The 15,617-nt window shown below is 42.8% G+C and overlaps 1 protein-coding gene across 9 annotated transcripts in view; it reads left to right on the top strand.

Moving 5' to 3' along the window:
* The window catches only part of ENTPD5 (ectonucleoside triphosphate diphosphohydrolase 5), a 36,526-nt gene that overhangs the window by 16,741 nt on the left and 4,168 nt on the right, over positions 1-15,617 (top strand). For all 9 annotated transcript variants that reach the window (XM_089907946.1, XM_022576596.3, XM_022576593.3 and 6 more), the window contains 13 exons: positions 843-915; positions 2,495-2,774; positions 3,782-3,861; positions 6,014-6,157; positions 6,355-6,430; positions 6,726-6,761; positions 7,126-7,214; positions 7,520-7,599; positions 8,294-8,355; positions 9,329-9,430; positions 10,137-10,277; positions 11,250-11,306; positions 12,371-12,486. In XM_089907946.1, the coding sequence (XP_089764072.1) occupies positions 2,558-2,774; positions 3,782-3,861; positions 6,014-6,157; positions 6,355-6,430; positions 6,726-6,761; positions 7,126-7,214; positions 7,520-7,599; positions 8,294-8,355; positions 9,329-9,430; positions 10,137-10,277; positions 11,250-11,306; positions 12,371-12,486 (1,200 nt within the window). In that variant the 5' untranslated portion in view covers positions 843-915; positions 2,495-2,557. The remainder of the gene's footprint in view (positions 1-842; positions 916-2,494; positions 2,775-3,781; positions 3,862-6,013; positions 6,158-6,354; positions 6,431-6,725; positions 6,762-7,125; positions 7,215-7,519; positions 7,600-8,293; positions 8,356-9,328; positions 9,431-10,136; positions 10,278-11,249; positions 11,307-12,370; positions 12,487-15,617) is intronic.

The following is a 15,617-nucleotide window of genomic DNA, read 5'->3' as shown; positions in this document are numbered from 1 at the left end:
CCTTTGAAGTTTGGAATCATGATCTTCCCATGGATGGGTAGTTAATCTCCTTTTGGAAAGAAGTCAGCTATTATATTCTTATTAAATGGATGAGATACAGTCCCTGAGTCACTGGATCACTGTTCATCCCTTCAGGATATATATTCAACACCTACTATGTGCCAGTATTAAATTATGTAGTGTATTAGAAGGTGAGAAGTGCTGTGGAGAAAAATAAACAGGGAAGGAAGGTAGAAGACGTACATGTGACCAGGTGGGTTGCGATGTTAAATATAGTAGACAAGGAAGGACTCTCTGAGAAGAGGACATTTGAGCAAGCCTTGTAGGCTGTGTCATGTAAAATAGTGCACCATTATATGTGCTCTAAGTTGTAAGCCTTTCTAATACCATCCTTAAAGTAGCTAATCTTAAAAATGAGATTGGAAGTGGTGTTAGAAGGTAAGGGTTGAGAGCAGAAGGTACGTTTTATGTGTTCATCCTTTGCTTTTTCTAAAATCTACTGTTTAGTTTACACTGAACACCTGGTAGGACTGCAGTTTTCACTTCATGAAAACAGATACCTATTATGCTTTTTTTTTTCTCCTTGAAATTTCTTTTGGAAGAAAACAAATGTTTGCTTAATGGAAACAGAAGCTGGAGCAGTTTCTTTTCAGAAACCACAATAATAGAGAAAATATGAGTGAGCCCTGAAGAAGTTGCTGTGGAATCAGTCATAGTGATGGAAGCAGGCTGGTGACTAGAGAGCCCCTAAATACACTTCCTGAGAATGTGGAATATGGTTTGAGCTTTGAACAAGGCAGTGATCTGTTAATACTCAGAATCTGAAAGGTTGTTTTTTTCAGTTCTTTAGATTGATCTACATGACCAGCCTAGTTGCTGTAAAAGAAGAATCCACCAAAGGGAGTGATTTAAGATGTGAGTACGAATCTGGCCAAGCAGCTGCCCTGTTGCAGTGGTTGATTTCCTGAGATCAGCTTCCTTTGTTTGAGATTCTAAGTTTTCCTTTCCTTAGCCAGTAGCTCTCATTCTTAACGACAGAAGTTCAGCCTTGAAGAGTGCTCAAACTGATAATTCTAACTCTGCCTTTGAGGTACTTCAGAACAACTCTAGTTATTTTAAATAGTTTTACATTCCAAATGCAATTAACTTTAATTAGCTTTATTTTATATGATATGTCACCTGCGAAGGGAGGCATTTTGACAAAATGAACCCTGGGAGATCAACAAACCTGAGAATGATTAAGCATCCTCAATCTGTACTCCAAATATACCAAGTATTCTGTTAGAGATTTGCGGACTGGGAATGGGGACTTTGGAGTTAGATCTTGTTTAACTAGTAGCTATGACTCACACAAGGAGAAGTTCAGAGGTGAAAGCTGGATCAGAAGACCCAAAACTGTTTTGAGCAAAGTACATAAAGGGCAATTAAGGAAGCCTTAAATCTTAGAGAATAGATACGGCATTCTTCATTAATACCAGGAGAAAATACAGCCTATGCAGGAGACATTTTTCCATGTATCTCATTCTAGGTTTTCTGCATCATTTGTACCCAACCTACCATGATATACAAATCCAGAACAAACAGTGCTGAGCACTTATAAGTTTTTTGTCTTGCTAAGGACATGTTAAGAAATACAGGCAGTAACTTGCCATAACTCACCACTGACCTGCTTTATGACTTTCATCAAGTCATTGAGCCTTTCTGTCTTAATTTGCCCACCTGCTCTAAGTTCTTATGGAGATAACATGGCCTAACCTGTGAAGGATGTTTTAAAAACCATAATGGTCTGTTAAGTGTTTTTGAATTAAGTTGATTTATTTCCTTAAAATGTGGTTGAATATGCAAGCCACTGGCCATATTGTTGTCACAGGTGGCCTGATTTTTAAAGGCTGTGAACACCCCAATACCAGGGACTTTGTAACTTTTTTTTATAACTTTGATTCAGAAATTGAAGCTTCTGTTTATCAGTCAAAAAGAAGAAAGAGGGAATTCCCTGGCAGTCCAGTGGTTAGGACTCCACACTTCCACTGCAGGGGGCACCAGTTTGATCCCTGGTCAGGGAACTAAGATCCCGCAAGCCACGCAGTACGGCAGAAAAAAAAAAAAAGAAAAGAAGAAAGAGAGGGAAAGAGAGAGGAAGTGTTAGTATATGGTCTAAAGACAAAATTGTCAAAATGGAAAGAAAAAAATTAGATTCAACATTAGGAGCAGGGTGGCAGAGAGAGCCTTTGAGTATGTGAGATCCACCCTACAATTAAAAGCAGAGCATGGGAAAATATATTTCAAATCCCAATGTCCCTTTGCAACCAGATACCCTTCAGAAAAGGTGCTAAGAGCCTTTGTCACCCTGGTCTAGCTTGTTGTGCTGGTTATTAGGCATAGAGAAGGAGCAGCTGAGGGAAAGGGGTGGGATTTCTGTAACGGATGTTTCTTCTTTTACAAGTGTAAACAAAGAGGCCAGTTGGTCTAACCTTGCGTGTCTTTGTCCTATAAGCCACCGCAGGTGTGTTAGCAGCGCTGCTTCTGTAACAAAAGACTCACTGCATCTTGGAAGAGAATGGCCATTTCCCAGGGGGCAGCCTTTTTCATGCTGGTAGTGTCCTGTGTTTGCAGCACTGTCTTCCACAGAGACCAGCAGACTTGGTTTGAGGGTGTCTTCCTGTCTTCCATGTGCCCCATCAATGTCAGTGCCAGCACCTTGTATGGAATTATGTTTGATGCAGGGAGCACTGGAACTCGAATTCATGTTTACACCTTTGTGCAGAAATTACCAGGTACGTGCAACTGGTACCCTCACCAGAGTCGACAAGTCCATACTTTAGCAACTCCTCCCAGAAATAAATGTGCTGAGAGTGTGTGATGTCAGTTACAGAATCTTACAGCGGCTGAATGTCTTTCTTCAGAGAACACTTTGGACTATAACTGAACACATATGGTTTAATTCAGTGTGAAATTAAGAGAGATCTGGACTGCCTGTAGTCTGAAACCCATGTGTCCAAGAAGTATAGCTGTAATGTGTCTTTCCTTTTTTCTAAAGGTGACTGTTACTCCAGAGTCCAGAATATTGAGAGTGGTCTTGAGAGAAAGATCACTACCATCCTTGGAAAAGGGGATGGGGGGACCCTGAAGATTAACGTTTTCTAAATATTCAGTGTTCTATCCTCAAGTTACACACAGAGTCTAGGGAAAGGAGTAGAAGCTAGGTGTCCACCAGAGAATTGGCAGAGGGACCCTCAGTGATTACTTTTCATCCTCTATCCCCCTACCCAATACTCCTGCAAGCCATTCCTCACAGGTGGGATGACTTGGAATATCTGGGGGAATTAGCAGGTTAATATGATACAGAGCCAAGAAACAGAAGCAGCCTAACTTTTTTTTTTTTTTTTAATTTATTTTTGGTTGCCTTGGGTCTTTGTTGCTGTGCGTGGGCTTTCTCTAGTTGCAGCGAGCTGGGGCTACTCTTCGTTGCGGTGCGTGGGCTTCTCATCGCGGTGGCTTCTTTTGTTGCAGAGCACGGGCTGTAGGTGCACGGGCTTCAGTAGTTGTGGTGCACGGGCTCAGTAGTTGTGGCTCACGGGCTGTAGAGCGCAGGCTCAGTAGATGTGGCACACGGGCTTAGCTGCTCCATGGCATGTGGGATCTTCCTGGACCAGGGCTCAAATCCGTGTCCCCTGCATTGGCAGGTGGGTTCTTAACCACTGCGCCACCAGGGAAGTCCAGAGACAGCCTAACTTTTGATAATCAGCCATCTCTCTTCTGTTTTGCTCCATGGACAACATAGGACAGCTTCCGATTCTGGAAGGGGAAATTTTTGATTCTGTGAATCCAGGACTTTCTGCTTTTGTAGATCAACCTAAGCAGGTGAGTTTTTTACAATTAGATGTTTCGATTCTCAAATGCCTTGATAACTTTACCACACCACTGCTGTTAAATATCTCATGCTGTCCACTACTGATATTGAGGTCATGTGTGAGATCAGTTTTCTGTCCTAGCTAATCTCCTGGATAACAGTAATTGTACACCCCAGGCTCACCAGGGCTTAGGTAGAAGGAGGTGTGAAAATAGATTGTGGCCATGCAGGGATAACACTGTCTTTCAAGAACTACCAAATGTCAAATAGATAGCTAGTGGGAAGCAGCCACATAGCACAGGGAGATCAGCTTGGTGCTTTGTGACCACCTAGAGGCGGGGGATAGGGAGAGTGGGAGGGAGACAGAAGAGGGAGGAGATATGGGGATATATGTATGTGTATAGCTGATTCACTTTGTTATGAAGCAGAAGCTAACACACCATTGTAAAGCAATTATACTCCAATAAAGATGTTAAAAAAAAAAAAGAAAAAGAAGCTGCGCTCTTCATATTTACTGTTTAAAATTTTGATTTGAAGCCATCAACTGCATCAATTAATGTACATGCAGAAAATGCTTGTGAATTTCTATAAGGTAGGAGGTATACACACGGCAATTAAGGGAATATAGATCCAGTGAACTCCACTTCAGAGTGCCCTTATACAGCACAGAACCATGCTTATATTCTAGAAATTGGGCAAAACCCACGACAACAAAAATTTTCAGTAATAGAAGATGAATGTAGAGTTCTGTCATAACTGTATTTCACATTTGAGCTCTCACAACATACAGCATCCCATGTCAGAGGCCACAATGATATAAAATAGAATAAGGCAGAATGTTGAACTTTGGTAGCATATATAAAGGTGTTGTTCAGTGTCACAAGTGTAACCATTAACTAAAGGAACACCTGATGTTAAAAATGGCTTGAACTTGAACAACCGAGAGGATGTTTATTTTCTTAGCTTGCTGTTATGAAATGGCAAATGTGCTAGAAAATTAGGAGCTGTTGAAAGCAACCACATTATTAGAAACTGATTTGACATTTGGAGAGTAAAATTGTGTTGTGGTTGCTAATAATTATAATGATTAAGAGGCAGCGTGTTGTCAGAACAGATGTTTACTCAGAGAAACAATGGCTTTAAAATAATGGTTTTTAACATATCATAATTTGAACATCTGCTGTGTGCCATGCAGGTAGGTGCTGGTAATGCAAAACTGAACCTGATGTGTTCTGTCCTTGTAGAAGTCATAAAAGGGGTAGCATAATAACAGCTGCAGCTGGCATTTTTGTGGCAGCTCCACGCAGTCTGCCACATCTAACGCATACAACAGTTTTGTATGATGGTATCTCCATCTCACAGCTGAGGAGACCAAGCCCCAGGAGCGCCAAGTGACCTATGTTAGGCCCCAGGGCTAGCGAGCAAGTCTTCTAACTCCAAGCCTTGTTTCCTTCACCATACCAACTTTCTGGCCTGAAGCTAATTTTTTAAAATATGTTATTAGTGAATGAATATGAAATTCTTTAATATTAGATACCATTTTTCTTTTCTTTGCTTTTTTTTTTTTTGGCTGTGCCACACTGCTTATGAAATCTCAGTTCCCCAACAGGGGATTGAAACTGGGCCACGGCAGTAAGAGCACCGAACCCTAACCACTAGACCACCAGGGAACTCCCCTGTGAAGCTAATTTTTATTTGAGATAAAATAACAATTAAAATGACCACACTGTAAAAGAATCTTTTTTTTTTTTTTTTTTTTTTGCGGTACGCTGGCCTCTCACTGTTGTGGCCTCTTCTGTTGCGGAGCACAGGCTCCGGACGTGCAGGCTTAGCGGCCATGGCTCACGGGCCCAGTCGCTCCACAGCATGTGGGATCTTCCCGGACCGGGGCACGAACCCGTGTCCCGTGCATCGGCAGGCGGATTCTCAACCACTGCGCCACCGGGGAAGCCCAAGAATCATTTTTATTATAACTTAATCAAAATGAAATGGCTTCTCCTTCTTCAAGGAAGCCCGCTTCTTTAGGTTTCTGCTCTATGGAGCAGAGAAGGGTTGGAGCCCTCTGCCACCTCATTCCTGGTACTCTCCCAGAGCACGCTAAGGGAATAGACAAGCTCCACTAAATGAACTGTTCACTGGATACGTGAATCATCTCTTTTGAAGGGTGCTGAGACTGTTCAAGAACTCCTAGAGGTGGCCAAAGACTCAATCCCTCGAAGTCACTGGAAGAGAACGCCAGTGGTCCTGAGGGCAACAGCGGGACTGCGCTTACTGCCAGAAAAGAAAGCCCAGGCTCTGCTCTTTGAGGTAGTTTTTGTTTTTTACAAGAAACCAATAATTTCTTGCCTAGTTCCTTCTCTAATTTCTTGGGGAAAAGGAGTGAGTTCTGCTAAAATTTTATCTAGGGAAAATGAAGAGTGTAGTTTTCTAAGCATTATAGGATACAGTCAAAATGCGGAAATCTATTGCCTTAGGGAATCCAGATTTCTTTCTTTTTTTTCTAGGTAAAAGAGATCTTCAGGAAGTCACCTTTCCTGGTACCAGATGACAGTGTTAGCATCATGGATGGATCCTATGAAGGTGAGAGAGGTATTGATGTATGTTCTAGGGGGAGAGGGCCAGGGTTAATAAAAGATCTGATTAAAGGAACTGGGAACAGGGATGGGGGTGCTGAAGAAAAAAGGAACTAAGTAAGGAGAATAATAAGGAGAACAAATAAGCAAGGAGGAAGGGGATAGCAGGAAATGGAAAGATGGGGAGAGGGAAATGTATGCTTTAGACATGAAATTTAGAGAGAAAAAGAGCAAAGATGGGGCTAGGGAACGGGGGTAAAAAATGCTCTGGATATAATCTTTGTCTTTCTCTCCTTTTTTAGGCATATTAGCTTGGGTTACTGTGAATTTTCTGACAGGTAATATATTCTCAAGTTTATCGAAGACCTTAACTGGGTTTCACAGATGGTCAGGGAGCAAAAATACCTTTTTTTTCTTTGTTCACTTTTTTCTAAGTTCACTCCAGGTCCTTTCTTTTGTTTAATAAAAAGGAGGGTGGGGAGGAAAGACAGGAAGTTAGTGTCTATTACCTGCCTTCAAGGCCTCAGCTGCAGCAAGAGTCCTTCTAGGTTAGCATTTGTGGGCAGCCTTTGGGGCTGGGAAGCAGTGGAGTATTTACAGAATTCCTCCAATATATGACAAGAGCAGGAGAGAAATTGCAGACAGAGGAGTGTTGGGCTGTCCAGGAAACAGAAGATGTTCAGAGCTGGCTCTCATTCACAGGTCAGCTGCATGGCCACAGCCAGGAGACTGTGGGGACTCTGGACCTGGGGGGTGCCTCCACCCAAATCACGTTCCTGCCGCAGTTTGAGGTGAGTCAGATACATATGAAGGTATGGTTACCAGCCCACTTGGCAGGCATATCATGGTGCTAAGGAAGTGGTGCCCCGTTTCAGACAGCAGCTCCACCACGAACAGGCTGAGTTAAGTCAATTAATGACTGACCGAACTTCCCCTCACTGTTCAGTCCCTTTGATTCCTCAAGCCTTGTGAGATTAGTTGTTTAATCTTCTCCTTCATCTCTTTTTTTGGGGGGGGGAGGGATAGGGATGGTGGTGATAACATCTTCAGGTAATTGGGGATCCTGAATAGTCTTTTTGCTTTTTCTGTTTTGCAGAAAACCCTGGAACAAACCCCTAGAGGCTACCTCACTTCCTTTGAGATGTTTAACAGCACTTATAAGCTCTATACACATAGGTGAAGAGGGGGACGTGGAGGAATAATATTTCACATTGTATGATTCTCCTAACTTTTCAAAACATTTTCACATCTATTATTGCATCTGACCAGCCTTACAAAGTCTTTGCCAGTCCCTGAAGGCCTGTTAACTGAAACCTAAGCTACTTACCAAAGCCCAAGAGGTTTCTCCATTCTTGTCCTCAAAAACATAATAGTAATAAAGTAAAAAGTAATGTAAGATTTTAAAAAAATAATGTAAAAGAGTAAAAGATAAGTAATATAAGAGTAAAAGTAATATGAGTCAAGTTTTCTCCAGAGAGAGGACACTCAGAGAAGGTTCAGCCAAAGCTCTGTGTCAGCTGCTTTTAAGCTGACCTTCAGATGTTCAAAATCCAGCCTAGAATTTGATCACAGTTGGGCTGGGAGCTAAGATAATGAGATCTCTTCTGGGGATGGTTCCCAGGGTGGGACCCTAGGAAGTGTCACTGCCTCTGGCCTTTAAAGCATAGCTGTGGGAAGTTCTTCCTGCAAGGCCTTGATCTGAACTGTGCAAGAACTACTGCTTGTTGTCCACACGAGATGAATAGAGCACAGAGAACAAGGTTTTCTTCCCTCCAGAGTGAGACAGAGAAACCATGTTACTTTTGGAAGAGGGAGCTTTAGGCTAGAGAATTCAGGGTCACATGAAATGAGTCAATCCTGTATTTTACAGTTACTTGGGATTTGGATTGAAAGCTGCAAGACTAACAACTCTGGGAGCCCTGGAGACAGAAGGTTCGTCTGGGTGTGCTGGTTGGGGCATGGTGAGAGCGGCACCAGCACTCAGCTTGCCTTTTCCCTACCTCCGCAGTGCTTCTGTGGCAGGAAGGGTTATGCTGAAGTAAGAGGCCTACGTTGTATAATAGACATCATAATGGCAAATTCCTTTTCTACTTTGTGAGGTCAGATGTTTTGGTATCTATTATTAGCCATTTCTAGCATGAAGTCTCTTGGTTTAGGGGGGGACGGTTTGTGGCCAGGGGGCTGAAGTGTCTGCAGAAATTCAAGACTCAAGGGTTAAACTTGGCAGGAGCTCAAGCCCTTAGTTTTACGTGGGAGGTGCAGGTAGCAGCAGTCCACTTACAAGGTGGAATAACTGAACAACTCCATTCCTTTCTTCATAGGCAGTAGAGAGGTAAAGAGCTCAGCTTTTGGGGTCAGGCAGAACTAGGATCAGTCCCAGTCTTGTAATTTCGGGCCAGTTAGCTAAACTTTTTGTGCCCGTTTCCTCACCTTAAAAGAGATTTTGCATTTATTTTAATTTTTATGGTGTGTGGTTCACAGTAAGCTATTATTGTGATGAGTATATAGCATCTCAGAGTTTACATTTTCAAGTGTATTTTATTTAAGCCTCACAACAATCAATGAGAAAAGTAGAACAGTATTTTTTCCCTTTTTAGAAAGGAGGGAACTTATTCCATTGTAGGTTTTAGATTTCAGGTGTGATGAAAGCCATCAACCCCTCTGCCAAATGGACATAAGCATGAAAGTTTGCCTGTAGTTTCAGGGGGTTCACCAACCCCACAAAGCCCATCTGTGAACCCTGAGTTAAGAATTCCCATCGTAGTATGCAGTCGTGGAACTAATTTCATATGATTTTAAGGCCCAGCCACCTTGATAATTCCTTTCAACCTTACTGACTTCTTGCTTTCCTTCCTCTCTCTTTCTCTCTCACACCCTTGCCTCTTTGTGGTCTGGTTTCTTTCAGGAATTGATGGACACACTTTCCGAAGTGCCTGTCTACCAAGATGGTTGGAAGCAGAGTGGATCTTTGGGGGTGTGAAATACCAGTATGGTGGCAACCAAGAAGGCAGGTGATATTTTTTCACTGGTTGGAATTACTTTTACAGTAGAAGTCTGCAAAAGTCCCATGGGAAACTTTTTCCAGAGCTAGGAGAAGCTTGTCTTTTGCAGGAACTAGTTCCAAATAGATGCTGGTGTGCCTCCAAGGAGTAGTGTGAAGTGACAGTGAACAAGGCAGCTGTCACTCTGTGTTCAGCTCTTTCCCTGCCCAGGTGTTGTGGATCCATTAGAAACCTCTTCTTACCCAGGGTCTAATGTATTGAGGGTCTCTGCCCTCAGCAGGGTGAAACTGTTTCAGATCCAATTAATGTTTAGCTGTTTCAGTTATAGAATTGAGACGATAAGAAGAATAATTGATCTTAGGTATTATAAAAGGCATAGACCTTAAACTCGAGGAAAAAACTTGATTTTTCCCATGAAGGAAGCAGGTGAGCCTCTGCATACTTCTCATAAATGCCATGAAACATAATGCTAAGGGGCAGCTCGAGGTCGGCTGTGGCTTTTTTGGTGAACACAGGTTAGGGAGGGGACCTGCTGTGGAGAAGTAGGTACTGGCTTTCCAGAGGGATGAGGCTGCAAAAGTTTGTTCGTCTTTGTCTGTAAGCCCTTTGTCCTGAGCCTCAGCTCGCCTTAGTCCTCCTGCTGTTCCACTGGCTTCAGCAGCTTGCCTTTCACTTTCTCACCTTGCCCCTGTGCACCTTTTGCCCCATCAGGGGAGGTGGGCTTTGAGCCCTGCTATGCTGAAGTGCTGAGGGTGGTCCAAGGAAAACTTCATCAGCCAGATGAGGTCCAGAGAAGCTCCTTCTACGCTTTCTCATACTATTATGACCGAGCTGTTGACACAGACATGATTGGTAAGTTCACTCCAGGTGTCAGTGCAGCGGGGAAACTGGGCAGGGCTGTGGTGGGGAAGGGAAAGGAACAAAAGGAGTATTTGCAATGCCTTGTTGAGGTGGTCACCGTACTTTTCTCCCAAGTCACCCAAGTGGAAGAGTGAATATGATTTCGAATCTTTTGGGGCTAGAAGATGGCCTAAACAAATACACGTGAAGTCTTTTTTTTCTTTAAGTATTTTTATGGAGGTATAATTGATATAAAATACACATATTTGAAGTGTACAATTTGGTAAGTTTTGACATATGTATACACCCATGAAACCATCACCAAATTCAAGTCAATGAACATATTCACCCCCAAAAGTTTCCGCTTTCCCCTTTATAACATTTTTCCTTATAATAGTAACACATTTTGTTTAGCTGTGAGAATGTATATATGTGATCTGTCATGGCCTGAGATATGAACTAATTTCTTATTTTCTGACGTGTTTAATGGCCCCTTTTTAATGGGCCTATTTTTTAGCTATAGTTAAATATACGTAACAGGGCTTCCCTGGTGGCGCAGTGGTTGAGAGTCCGCCTGCCGATGCAGGGGACACGGGTTCGTGCCCCGGTCCGGGAAGATCCCACATGCCGTGGAGCAGCTGGGCCCGTGAGCCATGGCCGCTGAGCCTGCATGTCTGGAGCCTGTGCTCCGCAACGGGAGAGGCCACAACGTGAGAGGCCTGCGTACCACAAAAAAAAAAAAAAAAAAAAAAAAATATATATATATATATATATATATATAAAACAAAATAGATTATAAGTAAATAAAATAAACTGTATAGATTATATTGTAGGGATATGTCATGTTTGCTTATCCCATTCCTTAATGTTGGAAATTTTATTTTTGGTTTTTCATTATTATAAATAGGATAATTTCCTAGGATAAATTTCCTTATGTTTCCTGGAAGGTTTTTTGACATCAACTACTGTTCTGTTTCATTTCAGATTATGAAAAGGGGGGTGTTTTAAAAGTTGAAGATTTTGAAAGGAAAGCAAGGGAAGGTAAGTGTCAGTGGAAACCATTGAATGTGAGCCCGTGAGGCTGCCACCCCCAGTGACCTTAAAGTGACCTAATGTGCTTTGGCCAGCAGAAAGCCTCTCAGAAGGTTGGTTTCCTGTCTTTACCAGGAGTTAAAAGCATTACGTGGCAAAGAAAAATATAAGAATACAAGAGACTTTGGAGAAACGGTGAAAACCTTTTCTTCTTTCCACATTTCTTTATTCCTTTCTTTAAAAAAAAATTGAAAAAGTTTTATCAGTGGTAATGAAACACTGAGCACCAGAATATATGGAAAACAGCCACAGAGGCTTCCTTGAAAGAGTTCATCAAAAATGCAAATGGGGCTTCCCTGGTGGCACAGTGGTTAAGAATCTGCCTGCCAATGCAGGGCACACAGGTTCGAGCCCTAGTCCGGGAAGATCCCGCATGCCGTGGAGCAACTAAGCCCGTGCACCACAACTACTTAGCCTGCACTCTAGAGCCCGCGAGCCACAACTACTGAGCCCGTGTGCCACAGCTACTGAAGCCCGGGCACCTAGAGCCCATGCTCTGCAACAAGAGAGGCCACCTCAATGAGAAGCCCACGCACTGCAATGGAGAGTAAGCCCCGCTCACCGCAACTATGGAAAGCCCGCACGCAGCAACGAAGAACCAACACAGCCAAAAATAAATTAATTAAAAAAAAAAAAAAAAAGCAAATAATTGCTCTTAGCCAGTGGCCCTGAAGTAGGGTTAACTGGTATTTCCCTGTCTTAATATATAAGGGCCTTAGTTGAATTAAGCCCCAACAATAAGTCATAGAATATATGTCATAGCAAATAAACTAGGACCCATGTACCTTTGAGTTGATTAGATGTCACATCAGAAACGTGCTGGTTCTTGATGGAGCTGGGGTCTTGCAGAGGCTGTCAGTGCACAGTTCTAGCCTCCAAGACTCCCAGGCATCTAGGAGAAGGAGAATGGAGGATTCTGCTTTGCTTATTCTCAGTCTGTATTTAGAGAAAATCATACACCTCTCAGTTGGCTGCAAACTTGAATTCCACTTTTCTCTTTCTGTCACCTCCAGTATGTGATAACCTGGAAAACTTCACCTCAGGCAGTCCTTTCCTGTGCATGGATCTCAGTTACATCACAGCCTTGCTGAAGGATGGCTTTGGCTTTGCAGGCAGCACCGTCTTACAGGTAAGAGAGAGGACACCGGCATCACATAACAGTCCTTTTATTTGGGAGTTAGAAAGAAAGTTAAAAACTTGTTTAGGGGACTTCCCTGGTGGCGCAGTGGTTAAGACTCCACGTTCCCAGTGCAGGGGGCCTAAGTTTGATCCCTGGTCAGGGAACTAGATCCCACATGCATGCTGCAGCCAAGAGTTCACATGCCGCAACTAAGGAGCCCGTGAGCTGCAACTAAGGAGCCTGCCTGCTAAGAGTTCACATGCCACAACTAAGGAGCCCGCCTGCCACAACTAAGACCTGGTGCAACCAAATAAATAAATATTTTTTAAAAACTTGTTTAGTAATCAGAGTGGCCATAGGTGGAGTTTTGAGCTAATTTTATTCAGGCTATGGACAAGGCACTGTGCAAGGCACCATGAATGTGGGAAATTGCCTTGATACAATGGCAGCTTCTAAGTATCATTGACCCTTGAATAACAGGTTTGAACTGGGTCCACTTATACATGGATTCTTTTCAATAATAAATGCTACAGTACTACACAATCGGTGGTTGGTTGAATCCATGGATATGGAGGGCCAGCTATAAAGTTATATGTGGATTTTTGACTGCACGGGGGTCGGCACCTATAACCCCCATGTTGTTCAATGGTCAACTGTATATTACTAGGCAAGCTATCCCAGAGGTCACAGAGCCAAAAGGCTTGCAGCCCAGGTTAAGAGGCCCAAGTTACATGGTTTATTAAATCAACTTCAAAAGTCAGGGTGAGGGACTTCCATGGCAGTCCAGTGGTTAAGAATCTGTACTTCCACTGCAGGGGGCATGGGTTTGATCCCTGGTCAGGGAACTAAGATCCCACATGCTGCGTGGAGTGTCCAAAAGCAAAAAAAGAAACAAAGAAATCCCACAAAAGTCAGGGTGAAAAGCAAGGGGAAAGAAATGGGATAGGTGAACACACAGGATAGGGTACATACAAGTTGGAGGTGCTGTACTTCCTGAATCCTGGGTTCATATGTCCTGCCTCTCTCTGCCGATGATAGTGTGGTTACAGGTACTGTAGCTGAAGTTTGATCAAGGGGGCACAAGGACAGAAGGTGCCGGGGCCATCACACAAACTTGCTCTGTTTGGAGGGGCACAGAGGCACGTGCACTGGCCAGTAGCATTAGCTCACTCATTAGCCCATTAGATGGTTTGATGGTTCTGTTTGGCAGAGGACATGAGGGACCTCTGCCAAAGAGCATCACCAGTGAGTGGCTTATTTAAGACCTCGTGAGTATTGAATGCCTTGTGTAGTATGTCGTATGTATTTTGTGTGTGCCTCATACATTTAGTGCCTCTTGAGTCTCGGGTCCCTCTCTGTCTTCCTGACTTTATCTGTAGTAACTTATTTATTGTAAACACATCTTATGAGTTTCATCCATCCCATATATAATATTTTTTATCTTCCATACCATAGTTGAATAATTGCACATTATAGTTACAGAGATGATTAAGATGTAATCTTTGTCCTCAAATAGCATAGTCTATTAGAGGAAATGTGACAAAAATATAGTTGTGGCACAGGGCAACTTTGAACTTTCGGGGTCAAGGAAGTAGAGATTGTACTTTGTTTATGAAGCTCCTTCCTTCTCTTGTGTCACTTCCCCTGTCTGTTTCCTCATTTCCAGATGAGTTTATATTACCCCATTTCTTGTGTTATACAGATTTCATAAATTCATTTGTACAAAGGTATTTGGATTTAATGTGTTGTTATACCTGCTGAGAATATTGGCATTTAAAGAGTTACTTGCCAGTAGAGTCAGTATAGTGTAGTGTTTAAAGCATGGGCTCTCTTGTCCATCAGATCTGGTTTCAAGTTCTGATTCTGCAAGCTTACTAGCTCTGTGACCTTAGATGATTTACTTCCCCTCTAACTTTTAGGTTCCTCACTCAAAACACAGGGATCCTTAGAGTACCTATTGCTTAGGGCTGTTATAAAAATGGAGACAAAGCACAGTGCCTGACACATAAGAAGTTACTAATATTGGTTTAATTGTTAGTATAGGTATTTCACACCAGTTGGAGCTAGATTTGTGGATAAGAGAGGTCATCCTGAGCCCTTAATACACACCAAGTTAACAACTGCCTCTACTTAAGCATCAGCAATACCCAAATCATTTAGGGACAATTTTCTGCCGTTTCCATGTCTGCATCCTTTTAGTCTTTAGTTAAATGGCAGCAGAATTTGTATCAGGGGTGAACAGTCCTCTGTCCTAGAGATCACTTCACATTGGCATCTGTATCCCTACACTGTCGGTCCTAAGGACAGAGGAAGAACATTTGGGGGGCAGGGGGGGCACTCCCAGTTTGACTCAGGGGTCACAGACTAAATCTCAAGATAATGACTCACATGCCATTCTTCTCAGTTTTTGGCACAGCGACTATAGACTAAATTTCATCAGGTTAACACAGGTATTGTGTCATAAGAAGTTAGTACTAGAAGGAAAGACTAAAACCAGTTTGCTGAGTATGGGTATGGTGGTGGCATCTTTATTCGACAGTAGCTTATGGAGAATTCCAGTAAAACTGATAAAAATGAAGCTATCTGGTTGAATCAGAGGTCGGGGACCTGGAACTCCTTCACCATTCTGCCTCCCTTTCTCCTTTGAAGCACTGTCAAGGAACCCCTAGGATTCTGTAGAAAACAATTTGATATATTGACTAATCTAATCCACTTGTTATGTAGTTGACGAAATTGAGTCTAAACTTCTGCCCAAGGTCACTGAACTAATTGAGGTACAACCTGGCCTGGAATGCATTAAATGCCTTGGTTTGTCATTAACTAGTGCTTAAGAAGATGCACTTGCTTACAAAGTATGAATTGAGAAGCTTAGTATGTTCTTTCCTACCCCTGAATCTATTGCTGACTCCTGTTATGTTTAGTTTAGGATTAGGGAGAGAGTTCAGAAGCCTGTCTGTCTAAAAGGTCCTCTCTAGAAGTCCTGGGTTGAGACCACTTCCTGGGCCCAGAGATTCAAGGATCAGATTGGCAGGTGTAGGGGCAATGGGCAGTGGCAGGATGGGAACCTAAAGAGAGGGTTGGGAGAAGCCTCCAGAGACTGGCTACTCCCAGTTCTGCCTTGGTCTGGCCATGTGGATGAT

Source organism: Delphinapterus leucas, chromosome 2 (assembly GCF_059928025.1).
Source record: "Delphinapterus leucas isolate spDelLeu-1000000601 "Yukka" chromosome 2, BTC_Dleu_Yukka2, whole genome shotgun sequence".
NCBI classification, from domain to species: Eukaryota; Metazoa; Chordata; class Mammalia; order Artiodactyla; family Monodontidae; genus Delphinapterus; species Delphinapterus leucas.
The sequence above is the reverse complement of the archived record's forward strand: the minus strand, read 5'-3'. Positions and strand labels throughout refer to the sequence as shown.